Source organism: Equus przewalskii, chromosome 7, assembly GCF_037783145.1.
Source record: "Equus przewalskii isolate Varuska chromosome 7, EquPr2, whole genome shotgun sequence".
NCBI classification, from domain to species: Eukaryota; Metazoa; Chordata; class Mammalia; order Perissodactyla; family Equidae; genus Equus; species Equus przewalskii.
The window spans coordinates 28,954,187-28,980,435 of NC_091837.1; the positions used below are offsets into that span (position 1 = coordinate 28,954,187).

General features: G+C 49.5%; 1 protein-coding gene across 1 annotated transcript; it reads left to right on the plus strand.

The window, feature by feature from the left end:
- The first annotated feature begins 8,960 nt into the window (after positions 1–8,960).
- On the plus strand, positions 8,961–12,265 carry FZD10 (frizzled class receptor 10). The gene has a single exon (XM_008516702.2). The coding sequence runs from the start codon at positions 9,408–9,410 to the stop codon at positions 11,151–11,153; it is 1,746 nt and encodes a 581-aa protein (XP_008514924.2). The 5' UTR covers positions 8,961–9,407; the 3' UTR covers positions 11,154–12,265.
- The last annotated feature ends 13,984 nt before the right edge of the window (positions 12,266–26,249 follow it).

Consider the following 26,249-nt stretch of genomic DNA (forward strand, 5'->3'; position numbering starts at 1 on the left):
GGAACTGAAGCCCTTTGAGGAACCGATGCAGACCCTACTGATGCCCACCCACCCCCCGGCCCTCCTCCCCTGCGAGAAACCCAGCTCTGCCGCCTCTCCCTCTCCACAGGGCTCCAGCACATCCCAGGTCTCACTCCGCCAGCCTCTGCCTGAAGCTGCACCCTTTGTCCTCCCACTTGGAGGAGCCTTTTTCGGTTTAAGCCAGTTTGAGTTGGGTTTTGTCACTTACCAGGGAGACCCTTAACTAATGCAATGAGGCACAAACGCAATGATACTAACAGTTACCAGTATCTGTGGGGGTCCCTTGCTAAATACTGTGATGAGCTTTTTTCATGAATTATCTCACTAAACCCTCTCAATAACCTTTTGAGGACCCGACTCCCATCTTACGGACAAGGAGCAGATGCTCAGAAGATTTAGTAACACAGCCAAGGCTGTCCGCAAGGCAGCCGCCAGCCTAGGGCTTGTGCGAGCTGGGAAGGGTGGCCACGCTCAGCAGAGCCCTCCCAGGCACACGGCTCAGTGGAATGCGATGGCAGGGTCCGTGTGCACCTGGAAGGGGGCGTCCCTGCCCTCCAGAGACACCAGCCTGTGCCGGGATTCATGGCTTAGGGGTGAGGCGTGGACTGGATTGCAGGCCTCCTGTCCCCATAGCTAAGTGCTTGTGCAGGCACGTTTACACACCTGAAAGGGGGGCCTTGGTTACCCCACTCATATGTCCTGCGACCAAGCCTAGAATCCCCATCCTTCTGACCCGGGATCCTCAGGACGTCTGCTTCAGTTAGGGGCCAACCAGAGAAACAGAATCTAGAGCAGGAGATATACAGAGAGAGACAGATTTCGTACAGAAGACTGGCTTACATGATGGTGCGGGCTGGCTGGGCGAGGCTGAAATCCGCAGGGCCATCTCGGGCAGGAGCTGAAGCAGAATTTCTTCTTCCTCCGAGAAGCCTGCTCTTCTCTGAAGATCTTCCCGCTGGTTGGAGGAGGCCACCTGCATACTGAGGCTGATCTGCACTTAAAGCCACTGGCTGTGGGAGTTCCTCAGCTCCGCGAGACACCTGCCCAGCCACACCTGGGTGTGTGTGGTTGGATCTCTGGGGGCGATCGCCTGGCCAAGCGGACACCTGGTGCTGACGGTCACAACCACCTGTGACTTCCGTCCAAGAGGTCTTCTCACCGGGTCTCAGGGGTCAGGGCTGGGAGAGGCTCTGGTCATCACCTTTCAGATCTGCCTGGGCCACTGCTGGTCCCAGTGTGATAGGCAGCGCCCCGTTCCGCTCTCCGGAACGTCTTGTTCAGATACTAAGTTATATGGTATGTCAATTACATATAAACAGAGCCCTGGGCCTTTTCCTCCTGCGGAACCTACAAAATTGGCCCTTTCCTTCTGCTCCATCTCCTGAGCTCCAGCGTCTTCTGCTTCTCCTGTGGACACAGAGGGATGGGACAGGGAGTGGGGAAGTCTGGGCCCAGGGCCTGTCTGACGTCCGTGGGCTATGCGAGCATGCTGGAATTACCCCACCTCTTTGTTCCTTCTCCGTAGAATGGAGAGAACCATCGTTCCAACCGTATGGGGTTGTAACCAGGAGGAAACCATAAGGAGAAGGTTCTTCAACGTCTGAGAGCAGTGCGTGGCCTGGGCACAGATTCAGTACATTGGAGGGACACGTGCTCAGGATGCCGACCCGGCTTCTCCCGCGTGCTCATTCCTCCTGGCCCAATGGCACCTCTCAGGAGCCGCTGGGGCCTTGGATCCCAGAGGACGCCCCACTTCCCGCGCCCTCCCTCCTGACGCCCACACCTGAGGCGATCGGAGGGGGCTTCTCAGTAGCTTGAAGTTACTTTGGACTTATAATCAGGACTCACCTTTCAAGAATGTAGGGAAAATAAGTATTTTCTAATATTCAAGTTAAAAAAAGGACGCAGCTCCTCTTTTGGCCGGAGGCTTGGGGCCAATTCAGCTTTAGGTGTCCCTTCTCCATGTGTAGACAGGCCAGCAGCACACTGGGCATCTCCCAGACTCGGGAAAGGCGCAAACGTCTGTGGATGGCGTCGGCGCAGAGAGTCACTGGTGAGCTGTGAGAAAGCACGCACCGGGCACAGTTCTTGATCCTGGAATGCAGAGACGGTCAAGTTTGGAAACTCAGCTTCCAAATTAGATTTTGAATATATATATTAGATTATGCATATATAAAATTAGATTACATATATAGCATATAGACGTTAGCGAGGAGGGAGGGGGGAAAGGGGGAGAAGGAGAGAGGCGCTGACCAACCGGCAGACAGACCCTGTCAAGGCGGGAGAGCACCTTTAACCCTGAAGGAGCCGCTCAGCTGCCAGAGTGGTAACGGAGGCCTTCCCAGGCCTGAGGTCAGGAAATAAAAGTGAAATGCACGCAGGCATGGCACAGCTCTCTTCCCTACCCTACTCTGGACCTCGGAGAAAAATGTAATTTTGCATCTGATTTGTCATTTACAATGAGGAGAGCAGGACAGACAACTATCAGGCGAGCTGTTTTACTTGCAATGAAATATGAGGCTGAAACTTGAACCGCTTCTCAAAGACAGCACGCGGTCATCGTCGTGTTTCAGATCCACGCTGGAGGGCAGGGAACAAGGCGGCGTGGGGGGCTGGGGACAGCATCTGCCACAAATGTGCGAATGCAGCACCAGCAGCCGCCCTGGAAACAAACGGGCTGAAGAGCTGAGGACAGGCTCTGGGGCAGGCCGACCCCCTCAGGCCCCCATTCGGCAGGGGGCCTCCAACCTGCCCGCTGCACATCCCAGGGAAGCTCGGGGAAGAAGAGGGAAGCCAGGGGTCCAGCAGCTCTACCGGAAAGAAAATGACGTGTAAGTGATGCTATTAGAAACCACCTGGCCTTCTAGCTGGTGAAGACAAATGAAGAATTTAACAAAGAGAAGTGGACTGAGGTGAAAGTTTATAGACGGCTAATCCTGCACAGCTGACATTTACGTGCCAGACCCAGATCTAAGCGCTGGATGAGTTGTTCCACTTAATCCTACCCCAGACTTTATAAAGGAGGTGTGGTATTAGCCTCATTTTACAACAAAGCTCAGAGGGCTTAAGTAACTTGTCTGAGGTCACACAGCTGAGGACAGAGGTAAACCAACACACCTTCCTCCACCTTCCTTCACCATCTGTGACCTCAAGAATCCCCTCAAACACAAGAAAGCAGAACATCAAGATGATAAGAAAGCGCCAAATGCTTCCCTTGCATGGAGGAAAGAAAAAAGGCCACAAACCAGGCCTTTATCCTTCTCCTGGCTGCTGACATGACATGAAAACAGGGTCCCTTTCTGAAAGTCCTGGCTCGACCACATTTACTTACTGTGCATCCACCCTCCATGGGTGGGCAGAGCCGTGAAGAGAGCTCGGAGCCCACCGCCCAGGCTTAATCCTGCCTCTGCCCCTGGTCAGCCGTGTGCCCTTTGCCAAGTTACTGAGACTCCAAAACCTCCAGTTCTTTGTCTCTAAAATGGGGGTCTCCCCTCGACCTGCTTCCTGGGGTCCCCGTGGGGATTAAACTGGTCATTTCACATAAAAGGCTGACGACAGCACCGGCACCTGTCAAACGGTCCATCGGCTTCTCTCTTGTTAGCATTTTAATATCTACTTTTACAATGGTTAGCTTGTGTTATTTCGGTCCTAAGGCTATTTCCCCAAACCCCTGCCCACCCATGTCACACCCGGGCCCGGGTCATACTTGTCTTCACCGATACTGTATTTCCACGATAATTAGGGCTGCTGTGAACTCACCCCTCCATACGTGTTGGTGTTGTCACAGACACTTCACACGGGTTAGGGCATAATCCTCCTCGGGGCCTGTGAGGTTGGAACCCCACTGGTGCCCATTTTTCAGATGAGAAAACCAAGGCACAGAGGCCAGGAGGAACCCTCCTTGGGTTACGTGGCTGGAACATGGTGCAGGGGATTCAGACCCAGATCCCACACAGTTCACACCACAGAGGAGGGCTGCCCATGGTTTTAGCCAAGTGGGTTCAGACTCAGCCAACATAAGGTCAAAGGCAGGAGTGTGGCTCTTTCTCGCTTCTTTTTAAGGCGGGAGCAGACTTGTGGGCATTCCAGCTCTCTCCCTGGAGGGAGGGTCTCCCTGTTTAAGGCCCTCCCTCACCTGTGCAGGGGCAGCAGCCTGTGGAGGGCTGACCTCCTTCTTAGGTCCGTGTGGTAGCCGGCTCCTTGGGACAGCAATGAAAGGGTTCCGGGGTAAGGGGAGCAGAGAGGAAACAGATGGGAAGGTGAGTAATTAAATCAATATATTCCAAACAGCCAAGGGCCGGGGAAAGCATAGCAGTGATGTCAAAAAATGAAGTCTGAACTCATCTCATGTGCGTTCACGTCCCTCAAAGCTGGTTGGCATATAAATACAAAACAAAATAAAACAAACACACACACACACAGGAAGACAGTCTCTTGTTTCATTTTCCCGGAATTCTGTGATTTTTTTTTTCATAGACTTTTCCAAAAAAGCATCCCGATACAGAATTGCAGGTTGAACTACTTTTTCTGGGGGCCGGTTCTGTCGCAGGGGCAGGGTCGATCTGTTCGTGTTCTTGCGCAGGCATGGGCTAAGCCTTCCTATATTTTAAACAGATAATGTCCTTGTAATTTGGAAGCACTTCCACCAAAGGCCGGCTTTGTCCTTTTCTCAGTATGTTTGTTGTTTTTGCTGTCGTCGCCAAGATGAAAAAGAAATTCTGTATCTTTAAATTAGGAGGAGCTGAATAATGAACCTTGGGCAGTGAAAAGGCTAATTCGCTGTGGAAGAGAAGGAGTTTAATCTAATTTAGTTGGAGGGTGTCTGTCTGCGGTGTTGTTTTTTGGAGTGTGGGAATAGAGGAGAGAAGCTGCCCCCTTGAATGGTTCCTCCTGGCCAGAAGCAGTGGGGAGCCCGTAGACGCCAGTGATGCAAAGCCGGGCCTTGAAAGGGGGATTATAGACATGCTCTGATTTGCAATTCACACCAATGCACCCCGTGGAACCTTTGGTAATATTTCAAACCACATTTCAAGGGAAGTGGCCTTAAAATGGCTGCCAAATTGTCGTGGAGCAACACACAGTGCACTCCAGCCATCCCTTTTATGACGTGGATGCTTTTCCATTTATTTCTCATCCCCCCCAGCCCCCAACCAACCAACATCTTACAACTGGTGTTTTTAGGTGTAATTAAAACTTTTGTGCCTGTCGAATTTGCTGCAACTTGCATTGGTTCTCTGGTGACACAAACAGAGTGTTTTCTTTAGTAAGTATCCCTGCTGATGACTAAAGGTATTTTCCTTGGAGAAAAATGTGGGGCAGAGAGAAAAAGCATGCCTACTTGGTTAGAAAATAGAATTTTCCAGGCCTGATTTTTTTTTTTTTTAATCTGATGATAAGTTTCTGCAGAAACGTGACACAAGATGAGGTCAGGAAAAATAGTACGTATTGGAATCAATTATCAGCAGATCACATTTCATTCTTACTTGAAAGTAGAGTTGGAGAAGTCCCTGATGAAATACAAATATTGATGACATTAGGAGATAAAAGAAGAATCGCAACACTCATGTCACTGGATCACCAAACCTGAATGTGCCAGCAGAGACCATCCACGTGGGAGCTCCAGAAAGAGCACTAAGATCATCAGAACCACTTTTTATCTTTAACGTTACCAACCTGGTTTCTTTCTTTTCATCAGCTTTGCTGCTGTTCCACAAGTTTGCTCTTAAAATTAGCTTGTAACATGCTAAGTCCAGGGTTTAATTTCTTTCTATTGCTGAAAGTGTCAGTACTTTTTATCTTAAAGAGATTATGTGAGTCTTCTCTAATCCCATTTCAGAAACCCTCGCACAGTGCTTAAAATTTCCACTGACTATAACATAATAAGAAGAGATACGACTTTGATTTTTAGCAATATCCATGTCAAAGTATTTTACACATTGGACTTTGCTAGAACGCAATGAAACTCTGCCTCTCTTCAGTTCTCCACCAATATATTGCCTGATTCCTGAAACATTTCCTTTCAAAAGCCTTTTACTTTTCTGGGCGAACATTTGCAAGAACTTGAACGCAGTTAAAGTTTAAGAGTAGCTCTCCAATGCAGTTCTTTAGGAGGTTAGGGTAAAATATATATATATTCCTTGTCCCTGCATATTATTTGAAATCATGTTTAATCATAAAGTTTCATTAAAAACCTTTACTCAAAATTTTAGAGACCTAATAAGATTTCCATTAATTTAAACATATCACTATTCCCACGACAGCCCCAAATGCTTTCTTTTTCCTCTTTCATCCATGGTTAAATATGTAAATAAAATGTCTAAAGTCATTCTTCAAAGAAGACAAAAGAAAAAAGAGCTGAGGGAAAGACAGCCATAAAATTCCTCCCAATTCTCCATAACATTTGCCAGAGGGGGGCCGGTTCCTAGCCAGGGCTGAGCAGCGGGAGACCCCGCTGCTCCTTAGAATCACACATCTCAAATCCCACACACAGGAAAAAAATAAAATAAAATATCTTTTCAGCTGGAGCCATCAAAAGGCCCTTTTCATTTATTAGTTACAGAGTATCTTGCAGTTGCTGATTTCTCTGAGCGCTCATTTTTCTATAATGTCTATTTGTTGGTTTCCGTCTCAGCTGGGCAGAGTGAAGCGCTTCTGCAGACATTTTTATAAAAACGAGAGAAGAAAGCCATCTGAAGTGGTTATCGCTAAAATAATGGGTCTGCAGAAGGCGGAATTAATACAGCACATAAAAGATCAATTAGGAACGCACGCCCTGCTCCTGGGGTTTGGTGTTCTCTCTTACTCCTTCACATTTATATTTCCAGTAGTTTCTGAGGGGGAGAAACAAAAAGAAAGAGAATGGAAATGGTGCCGAGGAAGGACCTTGGCAAGGAAAGTTCTAGAAAAGCCAAGTGATGTCCGCTGAATCTTTTTAAACTTAAGGCTTCTGAAAATAACTCACTAGACTAAAAAAAAAAATAAAACCATCATAAGAAAAATGTCAGCCTTTTAAAAAGCATGCGATGTTTTCACTCGGGAAATCCAGTTGAAGCTGGCTGTCCCGACTGCCCGAGCATCTTGCTTTCTTTCCCACCTTCTGCCTCATCTTAACATCCTCCACCGTCTCCCACTGAGATCCAGGGACAGACAGTGAGGCAGTGCCAGGCGCAGGGACCCGCCTGTTAGCTGTGGCATCCTGGGCAAGTCCCAGCCTCACTCTCCTCAGGAAGTGTTCCATGGATGGGTGGATGGATGGATGGATAAGTGGAGAAGCAATTTCTCCCAGGTTTCTTACAGATGTAAAATCCTACGACTTGTTTTAAATAAAAGCCAATATTCTCCAAAGCCTCTCAGAGGAACTGCCCCACTTCTGCCACCGCTTACAAAAAGCTTCCCAAGGGACTAGGAGGGCCTGTCAGTGGCTGCTCCTTCCCGGGCGCTGCCTAGAGAAAGCTGGCAGCCCCCGGAGCCTCTTCCACTGCAGGGAGCACGAGCTCCTGCAGAGCCCGGTGGAAGGCTGCAGGGCTGAGGGGCCCCAGCACGGACCCCCAGGATGTCTGCACACGCTGCACACCTCTCCAGCGTTCCCCTCAGACAGGCAGGAGGATCAAGAGGCCCGTGTGCACGCGGCCTCCTCTGACCTCTCCTCCCACCGGGGAAAGTCCTCCAACTGCCCCCTCTGTACCTGATCCTGGAGTTTCAGAAGAACTTAAAAAGACCCTGACTTCAAGGGCGTCTAGGAGGAGAGAGACCCGGCAACCTCCTAGGGGTACTGTTTATTTAAGGGTTAACGCGGGATGCAAGGTGAAGCGCTCTGCCTGCTCTTTGCAGGCGAGGCGTGGGTGTGTGCGCCCAGCGCGCACTCGCAGTGCCGGGGAAGGGGCGGGGAGCGCCGTGTCCTAAGAGACTTGATCACAAACTGGACCCAATCCGAGGCGGGTGAGCCGAGGGCGTTAGGCCAGGTCGCTCCTTCTCCACTTTCTATGAAAACTGAGTGGCGTGCGCGCCTCCGCCTCCCCCGGGAGTTGGGGACCCTCGGCGCGAGCTGACGCACCGCCCTCCCACCTCCTGCTCCCAACTCCGCCTCATTTTGCGGGTCTGTAGCCAAGGAGGGCGCAGGCTGGGCAAATCACTCGCCAAATAATATAAATACCCGACGAGCGAATGACTTCCTATAATAAATAAACTCAGCCGCCCAGAAGAAATCACCAACCCTGCCTGGCGCGAGGCCCCTCCGCTCCGCGGTTTTCCTGGAGGCGGGGGTCACCATTGTACAAGCCGAGCCCCCGCTCCCCGGGGAGGGGGGTCGTAAGTCCCAGGAAGCTCCCCGCCCCTCCCCCTCGCCTTCTTTGCCGAGACCTCGGATGAGCGGCCCTAAAATCTGGTTTCCCAGAGCCCCTCCCCCCTGCCCTTAGCTTTTCCCTTTGAAATTTCAAAGAAAACCCCTCCCCGGAGCCGGAGCCCGAGCCCCGAGCGCAGGCCTGGTAACTAACTCCCGGCCTCGGGAAGACGCGGGCAGGTTTACAAGCTGAGGGGCCACTTTATGGCCGAGGCTATAAAACGCAAATCCCACCTCGCTTTGAAAGCGCCCTCCGCCCGGGACCCACCATAAAAACCAGGGAAGACGCGCCCCAGCCCCCGCCGCGGACCACCCCGCCCCTCGCGGGCCAGTCTCCGAACTTCCAGTAACCTCGGCGCCCTTGGGGTGCCCGGCACAGGGGCGCAGGCGGGGAGGCGGCGAGGGCAAAGTTAGAGGGCGGCGCAGGAGGGCGGGGGGCGGCGGGAGGGCCGGGCCGGGCCGGGCGGCGACCCCGCGGGGCCGGGAGCGCGCGGCGGGGCGGCGGGAGCGGGCGGCCCGGCGCTCGGCTTTCTCATGCAAAGCAGCGGCGGGGGCGGGGCGCGCGGCCCGGGGGCGGGGCCTCTCCCCGCTCGGCTTTTTTCCCTTCGCCTTTTTGCGAGTCTTCTCATCCCGGGACGCAATCCTCGAAACAGCTGCGGGCGGGCCGGGCCGAGGCCGGCGCGGGGAGGGAGGAGCCGCCGCGCGCGGGCCCGGCCACCGTGCGCCCCCGCCGCCTGGGCGCTCCCAGAAGAGGCCAAAGTTTGCCGCGGCAGAGTTGCAGCCCGCGCCGAGAGCTCCGGGGGCTTCTCTCGCTTCCCGGTATTGTTCGCAAACTTTGCTCCTCTCCTCCGCGGCCCCACCTCGGCGGAGGCCGGGCGCGGAGAGCAGGGCCCGGGGGCGCCGTGCGCAGCGCTCGGGCCAGGCGGGGCGGGCATGGGCGGGGGCCCGAGCGGGGACGAGGAGCCGGGGCCAGCAGCCGGAGCCCGAGCCCGGGAGCGGCGGCTCTGAGGGGAGCGGACCTCCCCGCGAGGGCACCTCCGACGCCACCATGCTGCGCCCGGGCCCCCGCCTGTGGCTGGTCCTGCAGATGATGGGTTCGTGCGCCGCCATCAGCTCCATGGACATGGAGCGTCCGGGCGACGGCAAGTGCCAGCCCATCGAGATCCCGATGTGCAAGGACATTGGCTACAACATGACCCGCATGCCCAACCTGATGGGCCACGAGAACCAGCGCGAGGCCGCCATCCAGCTGCACGAGTTCGCGCCGCTGGTGGAGTACGGCTGCCACGGCCACCTCCGCTTCTTCCTGTGCTCGCTGTACGCGCCCATGTGCACCGAGCAAGTCTCCACCCCCATCCCCGCCTGCCGGGTCATGTGCGAGCAGGCCCGGCTCAAGTGCTCCCCGATCATGGAGCAGTTCAACTTCAAGTGGCCCGACTCCCTGGACTGCAGCAAACTCCCCAACAAGAACGACCCCAATTACCTGTGCATGGAGGCACCCAACAACGGCTCGGACGAGCCCCCCCGGGGCTCGGGCATGTTCCCGCCGCTCTTCAGGCCGCAGCGGCCCCACAGCGCGCAGGAGCACCCGCTGAAGGACGGGGGCCCGGGGCGCGCCGGCTGCGACAACCCGGGCAAGTTCCACCGCGTGGAGAAGAGCGCGTCGTGCGCGCCGCTCTGCACGCCCGGCGTGGACGTGTACTGGAGCCGCGACGACAAGCACTTCGCCGTGGTCTGGCTGGCCGTGTGGTCCGTGCTGTGCTGCTTCTCCAGCGCCTTCACCGTGCTCACCTTCCTCATCGACCCGGCCCGCTTCAGGTACCCCGAGCGCCCCATCATCTTCCTCTCCATGTGCTACTGCGTCTACTCCGTGGGCTACATCATCCGCCTCTTTGCCGGCGCCGAGAGCATCGCCTGCGACCGCGACAGCGGGCAGCTCTACGTCATTCAGGAGGGCCTGGAGAGCACGGGCTGCACCCTGGTCTTCCTGGTCCTTTACTACTTCGGAATGGCCAGCTCGCTGTGGTGGGTGATCCTGACGCTCACCTGGTTCCTGGCTGCGGGCAAGAAGTGGGGCCACGAGGCCATTGAGGCCAACAGCAGCTACTTCCACCTGGCAGCCTGGGCCATCCCGGCCGTGAAGACCATCCTGATCCTGGTGATGCGCAGGGTCGCGGGGGACGAGCTCACCGGCGTCTGCTACGTGGGCAGCATGGACGTGCACGCGCTCACCGGCTTCGTCCTCATCCCGCTGGCCTGTTACCTCGTCATCGGCACCTCCTTTCTTCTCTCGGGCTTCGTGGCCCTTTTCCACATCCGGAGGGTGATGAAGACGGGCGGAGAGAACACGGACAAGTTGGAGAAGCTCATGGTGAGGATCGGGGTCTTCTCCGTGCTGTACACCGTGCCGGCCACCTGTGTGATCGCCTGTTACTTCTACGAGCGCCTCAACATGGAGTACTGGAAAGTCCTGGCCGCGCAGCATAAGTGCAGAATGAACAACCAGACTAAAACCCTGGACTGTCTCCTGGCCGCCTCCATCCCCGCGGTAGAGATCTTCATGGTGAAGGTTTTCATGCTGCTGGTGGTGGGCATCACCAGCGGTATGTGGATCTGGACGTCCAAGACGCTGCAGTCCTGGCAGAACGTCTGCAGCCGCAGGTTCAAGAAAAGGAGCCGAAGGAAACCGGCCAGCGTCATCACCAACAGTGGAATTTACAAAAAAGCCCAGCATCCCCAAAAACCCCATCTCGGGAAATACGAAATCCCCGCCCAGCCTCCCACCTGTGTGTGAAGGGCTCCGGGAGAGAAGGCGGGCAGGAAAACTTTCCCAGCGAGCTGCAGTGGCAGGCAGAGCCAAAATATGGTGCTTTTCTTGGTTGGTTGGTTGGTTGGTTGGTTTTTTTAAATAAAAGTAAAAGAAAAAAAAATAAAAAGTTTTTACCGTGAAATTCAGGATGCTGTGATACACTGAAAGTAAAAATGTCCTTAAAGGGTTTTGTCGTGTTTTGTTTTCAGTGAAGGACAGCTGCTCCGAGAAGGAGTCTCTGGTGTTACTAATTTGTGGTAAAGTGGTTGATTCTGCCCCCAGAAGAAAGCTTTTGTTTAGAACCTTCTGTAAATATACATCTGTGTGTTTGAGTTGGCTTTGCTATCCATTTACAAATCAGAGAAGAGATAACTTCTTTGCAAATTAAAGAGCCTCTGCTGGGCTGCAGAGAGGGGGAGAGAGAGAGAGAGAGGGAGGGAGAGAGGCAGAAGAGCCGGTCGCTCTCTGGCGAGTGAGCCGTCCGGGGCCCACCCTCAGGAAGGCTGCCTCTAAGACAGCAACTTCTGTGCAAACAGGAAGGCAGGGAAGGCCTGAGGAGTCTGCACACTCCAGTGAATTTGCGGTCACTTAAAATAGACTCCTAGCCCCTAGCCTTCGCAAATGGGCTTTCTCCAGGACAGAAACTCCCACCAAACCTAACATTTGTAAATGCAAACGATGTGCAATACATTTTTTTCTCTTTCTGTGAAAATAAAAAGAGAAACAAGTATTTTGCTGTACATAAAGACAACAAAAGAAGTCTCTAACAAAAGAACCCAGAGGCCCAGCCCTCAGAAACCCTTTAGTGTTACATTTTGTGGCTTTTTAATGGAAACCAAGCCAATGTTATACACGTTTGGACTGATTGGTGGAAAAGAGGGGAAAAGAGGGAGAAAGATCATTCAGAAGTCCCGAAAGAGCTTATTGACTCTTTCTATTGTGAAACAAATGGTTTCCATGAATAGATCCAGAAGCAAGAGACGGTCCAGTGTATGCTCCTCACCGCGCCCGGAAAGGGGGGGCCTGCTTATGCATATTTGTAATATATGATATTTTTCATGCGCCACTATTTTATTAAAAATAAAATATGTTCTTTAGTTTGGTGCTGGTCCCTTGCGCCTTGTGAGGTTTCCCTTCTCTGTGTGCGGGGAGAATGGAGGAAACTTTCTCCCTCTGTTTTCCAAGCGAATCCTGAGTGTGCATGTCTGTCTAGAGGTCACTGGTTACCCATAGGAAATGGCAGACGGGCGGATTCTAAGGTTGGCAGGATAACTTAATTTCGAGTTTCAGAGGAATTCCATGCAGGAAGCATGTGAGGTTGGAAGTCCCCTCTGACTCTTGGTAGCGGGATGCGAGAGCCTGGTTGTAGACACCTGTCATCAGGGAGCACCTTGGCCACTAAGCATGGAGACAGTGGTGAGCCTGGACCAGCCTCCGGGGATCCCTCTGGAGAATGGAGCCAGCCACGTAAGGGAATTAAACAAGAGCGGTGTTCAGTTGACCTGCTGGGGTTGATTTGTACCCAGATGGAGCTCTGGACCTCCGTGCACGGTGTGCTGGTTGGTGGCAACTCCAGGACATGTTTACAAAACAGATTATAGACCTGGACAGGATTAAGTACCTGCTCAGGGTGGCAAGTCATTAAGGAGGAGTTAATCAGCTTTGCGCTTCTGTGTGCTCCCTTCTTCCTTGCATTTGCCATGAGAGTTGTGTAGGTATAGGACCTGAGGAAGGCCCAGGTGCAGCAGTGAGGGGCACAGCTAACCTCAGGGTCGAACCAGAAGGACCCAAGGGCACAGTCCAGTCCTGCTGCCCTGGGAAACTGATAGGATAAACCGAGCTATCCGTGGGTCTTGTGAAAGTCAGGCTGCAGGCTGGACAAGGAGCTTTTAGTAAGCACTGACTAAGGTGGACGGGAGCCCGAAGTCAGGGCAGCCTCTTGTCTGAAGAGGCTTACAAGTTAAGCCTGATGAGCAAGACCAGCCTCACATCGACACCCCTTGATTTGGGCAAAGGTACGAGTTGGTTTGGGGGGCTGCTTCACGTGGATATGAACATCTGTAGCATGCAGAAGCAGGGAGCTGGGGTGGTTTGGGATTGAGTTTGAGAAACACCAACTAGGGAGGCAAAATAATTTAAGGAAAAATCCAGAATAGCCTTCAGTGCATTACAAAAGAAGGAAAAAAGGTTTAAAAAAAAAATGCCCACAAGTAAAAACCTGTTTGCTGGTTGGTCCCACCCAGGCCCTGGGAAGATGACATGGAGAGGTTTCTGGCTGTGTGTAGGTCTATCTGTGACAGGTGCACGGGGCAGCAGCAGAGATCTCTGAGCGAACTGAGCTCTCGCTAGGAGAGCAGGTGGTCTGACCCAGGGTCACAAACAGGTAAGTGAATTTCAGGAGAAGCATCAAGGCTTAAAAGTTGGAGAGCTGCAAGAACGCCTGCTGCCCGTGGCTTCTCTCTGGCTGAGGCAGGGTTTCCAGAGGCATTGCTGATGGCCCGAACTTGGAGATTTCTCGAATCACGGCCCGAGCTCCAGGAAGATGGAAACCTGTTTGGGGTACAGGTCCGAGCAGTGAGGCCATAGTTAGGAGCCCAGAGAAGGTGATTGTCCAAGGTCACACTGCAGTCCACACACATTCATTCATTCCTTCATTCATGCCTTCATTGGACAGACTCACCATCTACTACTTGCCAGGGCCTAGGAGCCAGACAAAGGGCACCTGGCCCTGGGCTTCCGGGAGAAGGTCACAGCCCTGCATAGGAGACCCGCAGGGCCGTGACAGGGGCATGTGCAGGTGCTTCTGATATGAGGGGGAGGCTTCCCCAAGGGGCTCAAAATGCAGAGACGGCAGAAGATTCAGCCGCGTACTGTCATGGGCCAGTGGAGGCACAGGGACACGTGGATGGCCAGAGCAGGGAAGAGAAAACTCTGCGAGGACCCAGACCGTGCCCAGCAGCGAGCAGAGTGCCTTGGAGTAGTAACAGTATCTACAACAACAGTAACAGTGACAGTGATAGCTGCAGCTGACCCTTCAGAGCACTTCACTTTATATATGAAGACCCTGAGTCACAGAGAGGTTAAGTAAATTCCCAGGGTCACACAGCAAGTAAAAGTTAAAACCAGGCAGTCTGATAATAGATCCTGGACCACTGATTCAATAAGTAATTGTTGAGTGAATGAATGACAGCTAATCACTTTATGCCAGTTACTATGCTAAGCACTTCACATATATTCATTCAATCCTCCATCAAACTTCGGTAGCACTATTCCCATCCTTCATATTATAGATGAGGAAGATGGAGCACAGAGAAGTCAAGTCACTTGCCCAAGGCAGTAAGCACGTAGCCTAGAATGGGACCCTTGGCTGTGTGGCTCCAAACCCACACTTCTGACCACTAGGCCTTCCTACCTCTCTTGGAGGTCTAAGGACTTGACGTGGATTAAATCACTTCACCTTCACAGCAGCACCACCATGCCTTTGGCCCCAGCAGAAGAGGCGCGAGATCACCCTGGCGAAGTACGGAGCTCACTCTGCCAGTGTGGGAGGTGAGAAGAGAGGAGGGAATGACCTGCGGCCTTTCTGCAGTCGAGTGAACCGAGGGCGGAGCACTGGGCATGAGAAAAGCGGGCGGATGGAGAGGTCCTTCGAGGGCAGAAGCTGCAGGACTGGACTGTGTGCAGTGAGGAGCAGGAGGGGATGGATGGTCAGGGAGGACCACGTTTCTGACTCGGGAGGTCAGGTGACCTTCAAGACAGGAGGAAACAAGCGGAGGAGGACAGGGCAAAGCGTGTTGGTGAAGAAGGAAAGGTGAATGCGGTGCAGACAATCTGTGTTTGAGGGGTGTCCGAAGCCGCCAGGTGGAGGACATCAGTCTGCAGGCTGTGCTCGGGGTGTGGGACCCGGGGACGAGGCTGGGGCAGAGGTGGGCGTCCACGAATGGTCAGAGTTGGAGGACAGGTTAGTCAGGTGGGTGAGTGGGCCTGTCCAGGGAGAGGGGAGGGAGGGGGGCGGAGGAGGAAGAGGCAGCCTTGACTCAGAGCCGTTGCTTAACCACCGGCTCAGGTTTCTCATTTTATAGGAAAAGGATTGAAGGAGATTATGTAAATTGTCTCATCCAGAGTCAAAATATGAGATCCACGACAAACAAGGGGAGTTCGGAGGGTGAACCCTAAGCATGCCTCTCTACCCAACCCAGGGCGTCCGCCTCTGTCTGCAGCCACCCTCGGGCCGCTGGAGCAAGATTAGAATTAGCTCCACGGACTGATACTCTTTAATTCCCTGCTAGCACCTTCGGAGATGCTGCTCCAAGACCCAGAAACAGAAATCAAAAGTCAAGAAGTATTCTCGAGGCAATAGACATTATCCTATTTTCATACTATTTCTCAGAAGGAAGAGAGAGAAACAGAACAGAATGACAGGTGGAGTAGGAGCTGGCATTACGCTTGAAGGACGTGGGGACACAGTATAGTTTTCGTAGGAGCATCGTCTTGCTCCTCCTGTGTGCTGGTTTCCAGCTGACGCAACGCCTTGTGAGTTGCTTTCCCTTGGGCAAGCTGCTGGGACCTCCCTGCCTCAGTTTCTCCAGCTATAAAATGGGGGTGATAATGGTCCCTCCCTCCCTGGGCCGTCACTCACGAGGAGCCCGGTTGTTTTAAGTGCTCTAAACTTATCAACCCATCTACTCCTCACAACCGACAGGAGACATGTCACTAGAGTAAATGGAATCACATGTGGACAGCACTTAGCGGGCGGCTTGGCAGAGAGCGAAGGCGCAGGAAATGCCAGCTGGTCTTGTGCCCCCCCGCCCCTCCCCCAGGAAGCCAACCCAGCATGCTAATGAGGACTGATCTTTACAGAGAATGAGTTGTTTTTCTTATAGAAACACTTTTTCCCAGACCGTGTTCAGGTTCCACAGAATACCCACTGATCTTTCAAGTTTAAAAGGCAGGCACAGTGTCTCTGCAGCGGCAAAAAATATTCTCGTCTTTCTCTTTGAATACGACGACATCATAGCCGACTTCCCAGGACATCAGGCCTCATGCGTGGACACCTCTGTACGCAAATGGATAGAGAAGGCTGTAATATGGAGATGGAGAAAGACGGCCAGACTTCAGGGAAGCCGGCTGAACGCGCTCCGGCAACATAGTGCGGAGTGTTTTTAATGTTTTATTAAGAGTGTGAAGGCCAAGCTGGAGGGAGGAGGGAAGGCAACGTGTTTGAAATCTGCAAAGAATAAGTTTTAGTTGCCGAGGTGAGCTGTCGTAATTGGGGCCTTAAACAGTCACACCCCCAGGAAGACGACACCGTCAGATCCTGCACAATTCCACAGCCCAGTCGGACTTTTCAAAAGTAGCCGATTTTCGCTTTGTTATTATAACTCTTTTTTTCTTTTGGTACCAGGCTTGCATCCAGGGGGCTTGGGTTTATAGGAAAGGGTTCCTAACAACCCTCCTTGAAACACGCCCACTTCCATCCCAACAGAAGAAACTTTTGCAATCCACAGCTTCAGAGGTCCTTTAACCAGGCACAGGGTCTCTCGGGTGGTCTCTGACGACAGGTGGTTGCTCACAACTGATGTCCTCAAAGGGAGCACTTTGTGGCATTTTGGAGAATATTTGCACTAAAAGAGAAAACTGTAAAAACCTCTCCTAACAATACTTTCAGTATTTTAGGCAGAACTACAAAGTTATCAGCCCTGACAGATGATCAGTCAGCGTCTGCTGTAAGAGGTGGGGATGGCGATTCTGAGGTGCAGGTGCCGACTTTGATCAGCAGTGACACGCTCGCGGGGTGGGGGCCGTTCTCCCCTGCGCACCCCAGGGGCAGAGCAGCACCTGTGCACCTCCCAGGGCCGCCCCCCTCATAAAACACTCGGATTTTGTTGGCTTTGAGTAAAATTCTTCATTTGCACACTGCTTGTCTTCCCGCAGCCCATCTGAAGCCATGTCACCGCAGCTGTGTCAGTGTCATCCAGATTTCCCTGGATTCCAGGCTCAGAGCAGAAGGCTTAACTCTGAACTAAATTCAGAACAGTTTAGGCCAGCGGAAGCTTTCTGATTTTTTTTTCTTAAAGGGACGTCCTCTAAGTGTTGGGAAAATGAATACCAACTTACGCTTGCACACATGGCCTAGAGTAAGGCAGCATGAAAGATCCGTGAGGAATTTGTGATTCGAATTTGCTGTAATGATGACACAGGTCTATGAAGACCAAACAAAAACAATAAGAATGATAGGAAAAGGTTAATTATAAAATTTGCCATACTTCAATGGGTGTCATGATGGCAACCATTTTTCTAATCAATAAAACGCTCCTGTTCAGAGTATTGAGTCACAGCTCTTGGGTAAACAGAGGGCATTAGAGAGAATAAGTGTAAGAGAGGAAGGGACATCAAACAAAATCGGAAATGTATTATTTTAATTTTCAACCCACCTCTACCCCTAAAGGTTTGATTCTTAGTGGGGCAAAATCTTTGCACATGTCCCAGGGGATGAACCAAAGTTATTAAGTCAAGTAAAATAATCCTACTAGGTTAGGGGTGTGCATGTCAGTCTGGTCAATGAGATGTAAGGTGAGTTCTTTGGGTGGGATAGAAGAATGGGAGTGTGCAGGTGGGAGTCCATCAAGGTTTGAGGAAAGACTTTTCTTCATGATAAAAAAAACAGATGATAAGGAAGCCTGTCCTTTTCTTGCACAGAATGTAGTTTGTGGAAGTCGTATGTGGAGCTGTTGCAACCATTTTGTGACTATGAGGCAATATACTCACTATCAAAGCCAACAACACTGAGGACGGTACACACAAAACGAGAAAGAAACAACTTCGTGATGACTTCATTAAGCTGCTACACCCCTGGGCTTCTTGTTACTCAAGTAATTAACTGTCTGTATTCTCTAAGCATCAGTGAGTTGAGTGTTCTGTGACTTGTAGGAAAAAAAATCTAATTTCGTCAACTAGTCCAGTGCTTCCCAAACCAAATTTGTATGTGCATACAAATCGCCTGGGGCTCTTGCTAAAATGCAGATCCTTGGATGGGACCCGATATTCTGCATTTGTAATAAGCTCCTAGGTGATGCGAATGCTGCTAGTTCTCCTGACTCTACTTTGAGTAGCAAGGATCACATGCCCACCATCTGAACCTGACAATTCTCTACGATATTCCTGGAGAAATTATATGGACTTCTCTTGGACACCACCACTCGGATGTCCTATCTTGGATTAGCTCTCAGTTTTTTAAAATGTCTTATATTAAGTTAAAATCTGCTTCCTTATAACTCTTCCCAGGAGCTCCACTTTTACCACGTGGTCTCCTATAACATGTGTAATTCATTTTCCATATGGAAGTCCCTTATATCTTTGAAGTTGAGTATTATGTGCTCCTTGCTTCTGTTTTGATTCTTGAAACTGTTGCCCGGATCACCTGGTTTCACCTTGCTGGCCGTCCTCAGAGTATGCTTACCTTGGTCTAAACTCCTGTTCAGGACGGGTGCCCACAAGAGGCTGCAAGCCCCTGGGAGTAGTCTAACTAGGGCATGATCGAGTAGGTCATTGGACAGCTACAGCAAACATTATACATAATAAAGGGACACTAGAGGCCTTTCTATTAATGCAAGGAGCAGAACAAGGCAGGCTACAGTTATTCACCGTGACCCTGGACATGCTAGACCAGGCAGACACAAGGACAGGAGAGAGAACGTTAAACCACTGGAAACTGTCATTATTTTCAGCTGATGTTATTGAAAAGAGAATTGGCTAAAAATAGAATTAGTGAGACTAGAGTAGAATTGCTAAGGAGACTAGAACAAAACAAATCTACAAAAATCAGTAGCTTCCTTATATACCAGCAGTAACCAGTTGAAAATATAAAGGAAATAAGAGACCACCCTTGCAATACCTACAAAAAGCGTAGGTAAACTAGCTAGAAATAAACTTAAGAATGTGAAAGACCTTTTGATGAAAACACTATGTTACTGAAGAGCACAAGTAATTGGCTCAAACAGTTGGAAAATTATACCATGGACCTGGTAAATACATCAAGTATCCCCAAATCAATTTGTAAATATAATGCAATTCCAATTTAAAAATCTGTATTTTTTTGAGTTCTGTAAAATGATATTAAATCTGTCAAATTTGAGCAAATATCCGAGGGGGAAAAAAAGCTGTAAGTGTGAGGAGAAAGGGCATAATCTGTCAGACAGTAAAGTGCACTGTAAGTTTACGGTGACTAAAACAGCATGGGACAGGTATTAAAATAGACAAATTAATGGAACGAAACTAATTTCCAGAGAGAGTCCCAAATGCATTTGGAACTTTGTTGCAAATAAATAAGAAAGAATGGATTATTTAATCAATGGTGCGGAGGCTCATTGTAGACTTGGGGAAATTTTTTAACTCAATCCCTTCCTCACACCTTTTATCAAAATACATTTTGGCTTGTTAAAAGATTTAAATGTAAACATAATACTATCAGTAAGGAAAAAATTGCTATCTAAAATTTTCATTCACTAGAAAGAAAATGCTGGTGAATACTTTTAATAAACTTACCAGGAAAGAGTCTTCTGAGTATGACGTCAAAGCCAAAATCATTTTTAAAAATCATGATTTGACTACATAAAAAGTTAAAATTCTGTATAGCAAAACAATTAACTAATAAAAAATGTAAAATATCCATAAACGAAATTAGAAGGCAGAAACTGTAGGTTCCTGCCTGGGTCTGTGGCTGGGCAATTCAAATGAGAAGAAACCCCAATCGCCAGCAAACCTGTGGAAAGATATTTAACCTCATTCACAGTGATCAAAAGATATACGTGTAAAACATGACCATTTTTGCCTAACAGGTTGTAAGTTTTTTTAGGCTGAGGATACCTAGATTTGGCTTGGGTGTAAGGAAATGGGCTCCCTGTATCACACCAGCGGCAATATAAAGTGGATCCTCCTTTCTGGAGACCAAATGCAATGTGTATCCGACACCTTTTAAGGTCTGTACATCCTCTGACCCAGCAATTCACTTCCAGTGAAATGTATTGAAAATTGGGAAAACCTGCATGTACACCAATAGGCTGACTAGTCAATTCAGGTATGGTAAATCCTTAGACTATTAAGTAGTCATCAAGGTAGTTATGTAGAAACATATTATTGACATGGGAAAATGGCCAAGCATATTACTCAGTAGGCTGCCATCAGCCAGGATGGACCAGTACAACCCCTGGGTGTTTATGATTGGCATGTTTTCTGGGTCCATATCTATGCCACACTGGTTAAACATTTTGAATATTACCCCTGCTGTTGATTGAACAAGGTATGTTGTATAGTACATTCTGTGTAGCACCATCTTATTTTTTGTAAAATATGTGTATACGCCTGAAAAGATCTAAAATGTTTACAGTGGTTATCTATATTTGGTGGGATTATAGATAATCTTTACCACCTTCTTTATACTTTCTCAATTTCAGTGTTTTGCAATAAATGTGTTATGTACATAGAAGATAGATGATAGAAAGATCGGGTGATAGATGAAAGATGGATGGATGGATGAATGGATAGATAGATGAAAGAGAGATTGCAAAGCTATTAAAAATAAACAGGATAGGGGCTGGCCCCGTGGCCGAGTGGTTAAGTTCGCGCGCTCCGCTGCAGGTGGCCCAGTGTTTCGTCGGTTCGAATCCTGGGCGCGGACATGGCACTGCTCGTCAGACCACGCTGAGGCAGCGTCCCACATGCCACAACTAGAGGAACCCACAACGAAGAATACACAACTATGTACCGGGGGGCTTTGGGGAGAAAAAGGAAAAAATAAAATCTTTAAAAAAAAAAATAAAAAAAAAAATAAATAAACAGGATAATCACCTACTTCATTCTAGATTAGGGACTACAAATTCAAGTGTCTGCAGGGGCTGGGAAGACAATGAGTGAAGCAGACAGTGTGAGAAAATAAACAAGCAGTGCTATGGGAACATTTTTAAAGAGGCACCTACTGGGAAGTTCCAAACCATTGTTGCCAAGATTTGGGAGCTTGGAGTTTACAGAAATTCTTATTTTTCAAGATAAACCAGAAATTTTATTTTTGAGGGGTCAAGTCTCCTGCTTTTAAATGTAAACAACTAATTAAAAGTTGCAAAAAAACACTGCGCAAGACAAACAAACTACGTCTGCTGGCCTACCATTTGCAACTCCAGTATCAGACCCCAAACTTTTGTTATGTAAATGGGCATTTCATCAGACTTCCAGTGAATCCCTGGTACTATTGATTAAAACTGCGTGCTCTCTCTCTCTTCTTTTTCACTTGCTGTGTCTAAACCATGTTCCATCCATCCTCATCCACCTCATTCTTCTATGATCTCCTTTCCACTACCCAAACTCAAGGACTGCATTGATCCCCATTAAATTTCCTGTCGTTAATTTCATCTTCATCCTTTCGGTTCCCTCTTCTGTACATTAGTACCTGCATCTGAGCCCTTTTTGATCCCTGCTTCTGTTTTTCAACATGTGCTATTCTTCCCAAGTCTATGTCATCCAAAATTTGATCAGTTTATTTGGGGCCTCTTGGCTTCACAAATTAATCTGTCCTCTCATTGTGGAGGGTGATCAGGTTTTTTAATTCTTTGAGTTTGTTGTTGGAAACGCTCAGGGAATAGATAGCAAAGGGCAGCCTGTTCTTCATAACTCGGTTTTATTCACAGTCTTGGAGTTCTGATGGCATGAGTATGGCTTCCGTCAAAATGAGCCTGGAAGATTTCCTACAGTGGCACGTCCCTCAGCTTTGAAGTAATTTAAGAAATTATACAGAAGGCACAGGAGCTGGCCCATAAGAGCCAATCCTGAGCATTTCTTCCCTGCCCGGCGTTTAGGTCATAGCTTGAAATCAGCATGGTGGGGGTATTTACACACAGAAACTGGCCAGGGGCCACAAGTTAGGAATTTTCTTTTCTTCTGGAGAGCTGGTTGCTAAATATTTTCCGACACACCACTGAAGCTGTCTTTATTTTTCTTCTCAGACAGAAATCCAAGTGGCATGCTCTTAAAATGCATGAACAGGGGGCTGGCTCCGTAGCTGCGTGGTTGGGTTCGTGAGCTCCGTTGCAGCGGCACAGGGCTCGGATCCTGGGCGCGGACATGGCACCACTCTTCAGGCCACGTTGAGGCGGCATCCCACATCCCACAACTAGAAGGACCTGCAACTAAGATATACAACTATGTACGGGGCGTTTGGGAAGATAAAGCAGAAAAAAAAGGGAAAAAAATGCATGAACAGAAGTGTAGGTATTAGATAAATTTCTCAAGCCTCCTTTTCTCTTTCTACTTTAAAAATTACACAGATTCTCATCATTGCTTCATTTATCTCCAATTCTTGAAAAAATTAAAATAACAAAGAGCAGAAGCTGCGGTGTTTACTTATTTCGGGGAAAGTGTAACTATGGTGCATCTGTTTCATGAGTGTGGGCTGCCAGCCTCTTATTCATTTCACCCTTGTTTAATTTGGAGATCTGTCTGGTTAGGGGCATGCTGACCCCACCGCCATCTCCACTGGCTCCCTCCATCACACTCTCCTCGGAGGTGGACGTGCCCAATCGGGTGAGTGTCATCACTGGGTGAGCACAGACACTCTTTCTTCCTCTGAGTCGTGCAGCGTGGCAGCGATATAAGGATTGAAAGTACTGCCGCCAGGCGATATGAGGGCACCCAGCCTGAGGACAAGGCCAACACTTGGAGGGGGAGCAGTTTTCAGAGAATCTGACCCAAAGCTGTGGTGACATCATGAAGCCCTGAATCAAACAGTGCCGGAACGAGATCTAGCTTGAGCCTTTCGGTCCATGAAGTACTTTTTAGACAGTACAGCAGAGTTTTCTCTTACTCACGACCAGATGATGTCGGAATACAAATTGCCACAAAAGCAGCTTTCAGCACTGCACCGTAGGACAGCCAAAGGAAGCAGGCGGATTCACCTAGGTGCTCCAGTTATCTCTACTCCACAGTGGGCACCTCGAAACTTATATTCTTAAATGACCCCTCCCTCTGGCTCATGATTTGGTGAGCCAGGAATTCTGTAAGGAATTGGCTGGGTTGTTCATCTCACATGGGCTTGATGATGGCCTGGGCATCTGGGCTGGTGGTCCACTTCCACTTTTCACTTCAGTTACATATCTGACATCTCTCTCTCCCCGCATGGTGTCCCATCCCAAGGGGCCTCCTCGTGTAGCTTGGGCTTCCTCACAGCATGGCAGTCTCAGAGTGGTGAGACTTCTTCCGCGGCAGCTGTCTTCCCGCCGGGCAAGCATTCCAGGAGCAAGCGTGCCGAGAGTGAGCGCTCTAAGAGGCTGACATGGGGGCTGCCCAAAGCATTCCTTCCGCCATGTTCAGTCTGACAGGCAGTCACACAGTCCACCCAGATTCAAGGGGAGGGAAATCTCTTTCCACCTCTCCGTCAGAGAAGTGACAATGAACCCGTGGCCATCTCTACCACACTGGGGGGCAGGGCACCAGCTAAATTCACAAAGAGAACAGAGTGGGAACTGCTTCCTTCCATCGCCTGCCATAGATGCCCCGTCTTTTGTTTTCTCATCACAGATTGAAGCATAAGCTGTGTCTGCGTGGACTCATTTTCTGCTTCCCGTCAGAATTGCACTGTCCCTGTCTTTTGTGGCATGCTGGTTTTTAACCAGAGGACCTTATCCTTGGAAGAGGCCGCGTCGCAGCAATTTTGTTAAACATGCTGACAGGTTTGGAGCCGCTGGAGGACTCCGGGTCTGGTCCGCAGGCCGACGACGGACGCCTTGTGGGCTGAGTTTGTTTACTTCTGGAAAAACCTGGCTTCCTGTTTCTAAGGGGGAACAGGTTTAAAAGGCCTCATAAAAGGGGGCTCAAAGCCCCTTAACATCAAATGGCTCTTACGGGGCAGCATTTGATGAGTTAAGTGTAAAGGAATCAGAAACATAAGGATTGGATTTCCTTGCAGATACACATAGGTTATAAATTAAGGGGAAGAATCACGTCAAAACACGTTCTGGCATTTAGCCAGAGCTGAAAACATTTGAAAATTGATTTTGAGACGGTGGATGTACCCGTGTCCTATCTCCGTACATCCTTCCTGGTTGGTAAGATTGATTTACTTTTAAATAAACGGCAGAGGAATTGCAGACTTGGGAGGGGGTGGTTCTCATTTCAGTTACCAAGTTTTTTTTACCTTCTTCCTGAAAGATGGTCCTGGATGGAGATGCAAAGCATGTTTGTTTCGTGTTGGTTTTAATTGAGATTTCAAAGAAAGGACCATAGCTTCTATAGCTTTGAGTATGTTTCTTATTTGGATGAAGACGCCAGGAAGTACAGAGCTCATTAAATCCTGCGCTCTAGCAGCGGATGAGCGTGTGGCCTCTCTTTCACCTGTTTTCAGGAGATTTATGTGTCAACAGCCTCTGCATTTGATCCTGGGTAGAGCAGATTCTCTCTCGCTTGGCATACGGATGGAGAAGTAGAAACCACATTATTTAGGAGGTATCCTACCCTACAAATAGAGATGTGGAGATTTCTGCTTAAGACAAGCTGTCTGCCTATGGAAATGTTATGAATTAAAGTAGCATGTTGGTGTGAGTGTGAAAGATTTTAAAACTTTTTGAGCATTTTTTTTTCCTGGGGAAATGTTTAACGATCTAGGGTTTCAAAGACATAAACACACTATCTTTTGCTTTTAAGATTTTTATTTTAAAACAAGTTAAAAATCTCACAGTTATTAAAAATGGATCCTCTAATGCTGTCAAAAATGGAGTCTGTAAATGTATAATTTCTTGCTTGCTTACATAATTTCTTGAGTCTTTTAAAAAGGACGGTGAGCTCTGAGCAGAGGAGGACAGAGCCTGAATGCCAAGGGGCCCACACTAGAGATGTTTATTTCCCATCTTTAAAAAATGAAATTGGCAACAGGAATGTTTTCCTAAGCAGCTCCACCTGCTAATTATGTCGCAGCTCCACCTCAGCTCAGCAGAGACTGGAAAGACTGGTCACCAGTCCTGAAAAACAGCATGAACCTGCCCTTCTGCACCAGCCCGGGCCAGGCCGCAGGCCAGCAGATGCTCACAATTCCTAGAAATACCTTCTAGTTCCTAATCCCGGGGATGTCTGGTGAGGGTGAAATGGGGGCACAGGTGGGCACGAGGTCCCAGCTCTCCCCAGCTCTGCAGCTCAGAGGACACCCGGTGGTTCTAGAGCAACGTCCATGCTGCTCACCCTGAGAGCCGTTCCCCACGTCACAGCCTGTTGGTTGAGTTTATCCATCTATGGAATTTCCGAGATTATCTGACTCGTCCCACTCACACTGGCTTCCTTCCCTGCTCCACCTTTAGGTTGATTTTTCTTTAAATAATTTACGGAGGTGAAATTTGTAATATAAAACATAAAATTCAGAACTCAAAGTGAACGATTTGCGGGCATTTTGTATCTTCACAGTGTTGTGCAACCATCACCTCTGCTAAGTTCCGAAACACTTCAGTCTCCCCAGAGGAGCCCTGGTGCCTGTGGGCAGTCTCTCTCCATTCCCTCCCCCTGCAGCCGCCCCTCTACTTTCTGTCTCTATGGTTTAATCTATCCCGGCTATTTCAGAGATGCAATCAGACAATATGTGACCTTTTGTGTCCGGCTTCTTTCACTGAGCATCGTGTTTTCAAGGTTCATCCACATCACAGCAAGTGTCAGTGCTTCACTCCTTTTTATGACTGAATAATAATTGTGTGGATGGACCACATTTTGTTTATCCATTCATTCTCTGGTGGACACATGAGTTGTTTCCACTTTTTGGCCATTGTGAATAGTGCTATGAATGTGGGTGTGCAAGTTTTTATGTGGACGCGTGTTTTCGCTTCTCTGTAGGTTGATATTTGAATCCAGTTGCATGGTAAGTTTGTTTAGTGTCAAAAACAGATAGCTCCGGGTGCAGAGTTTCCAAAATGTTACATGCTGACGGCACACTCTCTTCCTCTGGGACAGATTGGCGATAATAGAAATTCATGCTTTCCCACCTCAGTTGGGCCTCTTCTGCTCCTATGGGGGTCATTCTATCCCCATCTGATTGGCGACCTCATTTCCTAGAGTATC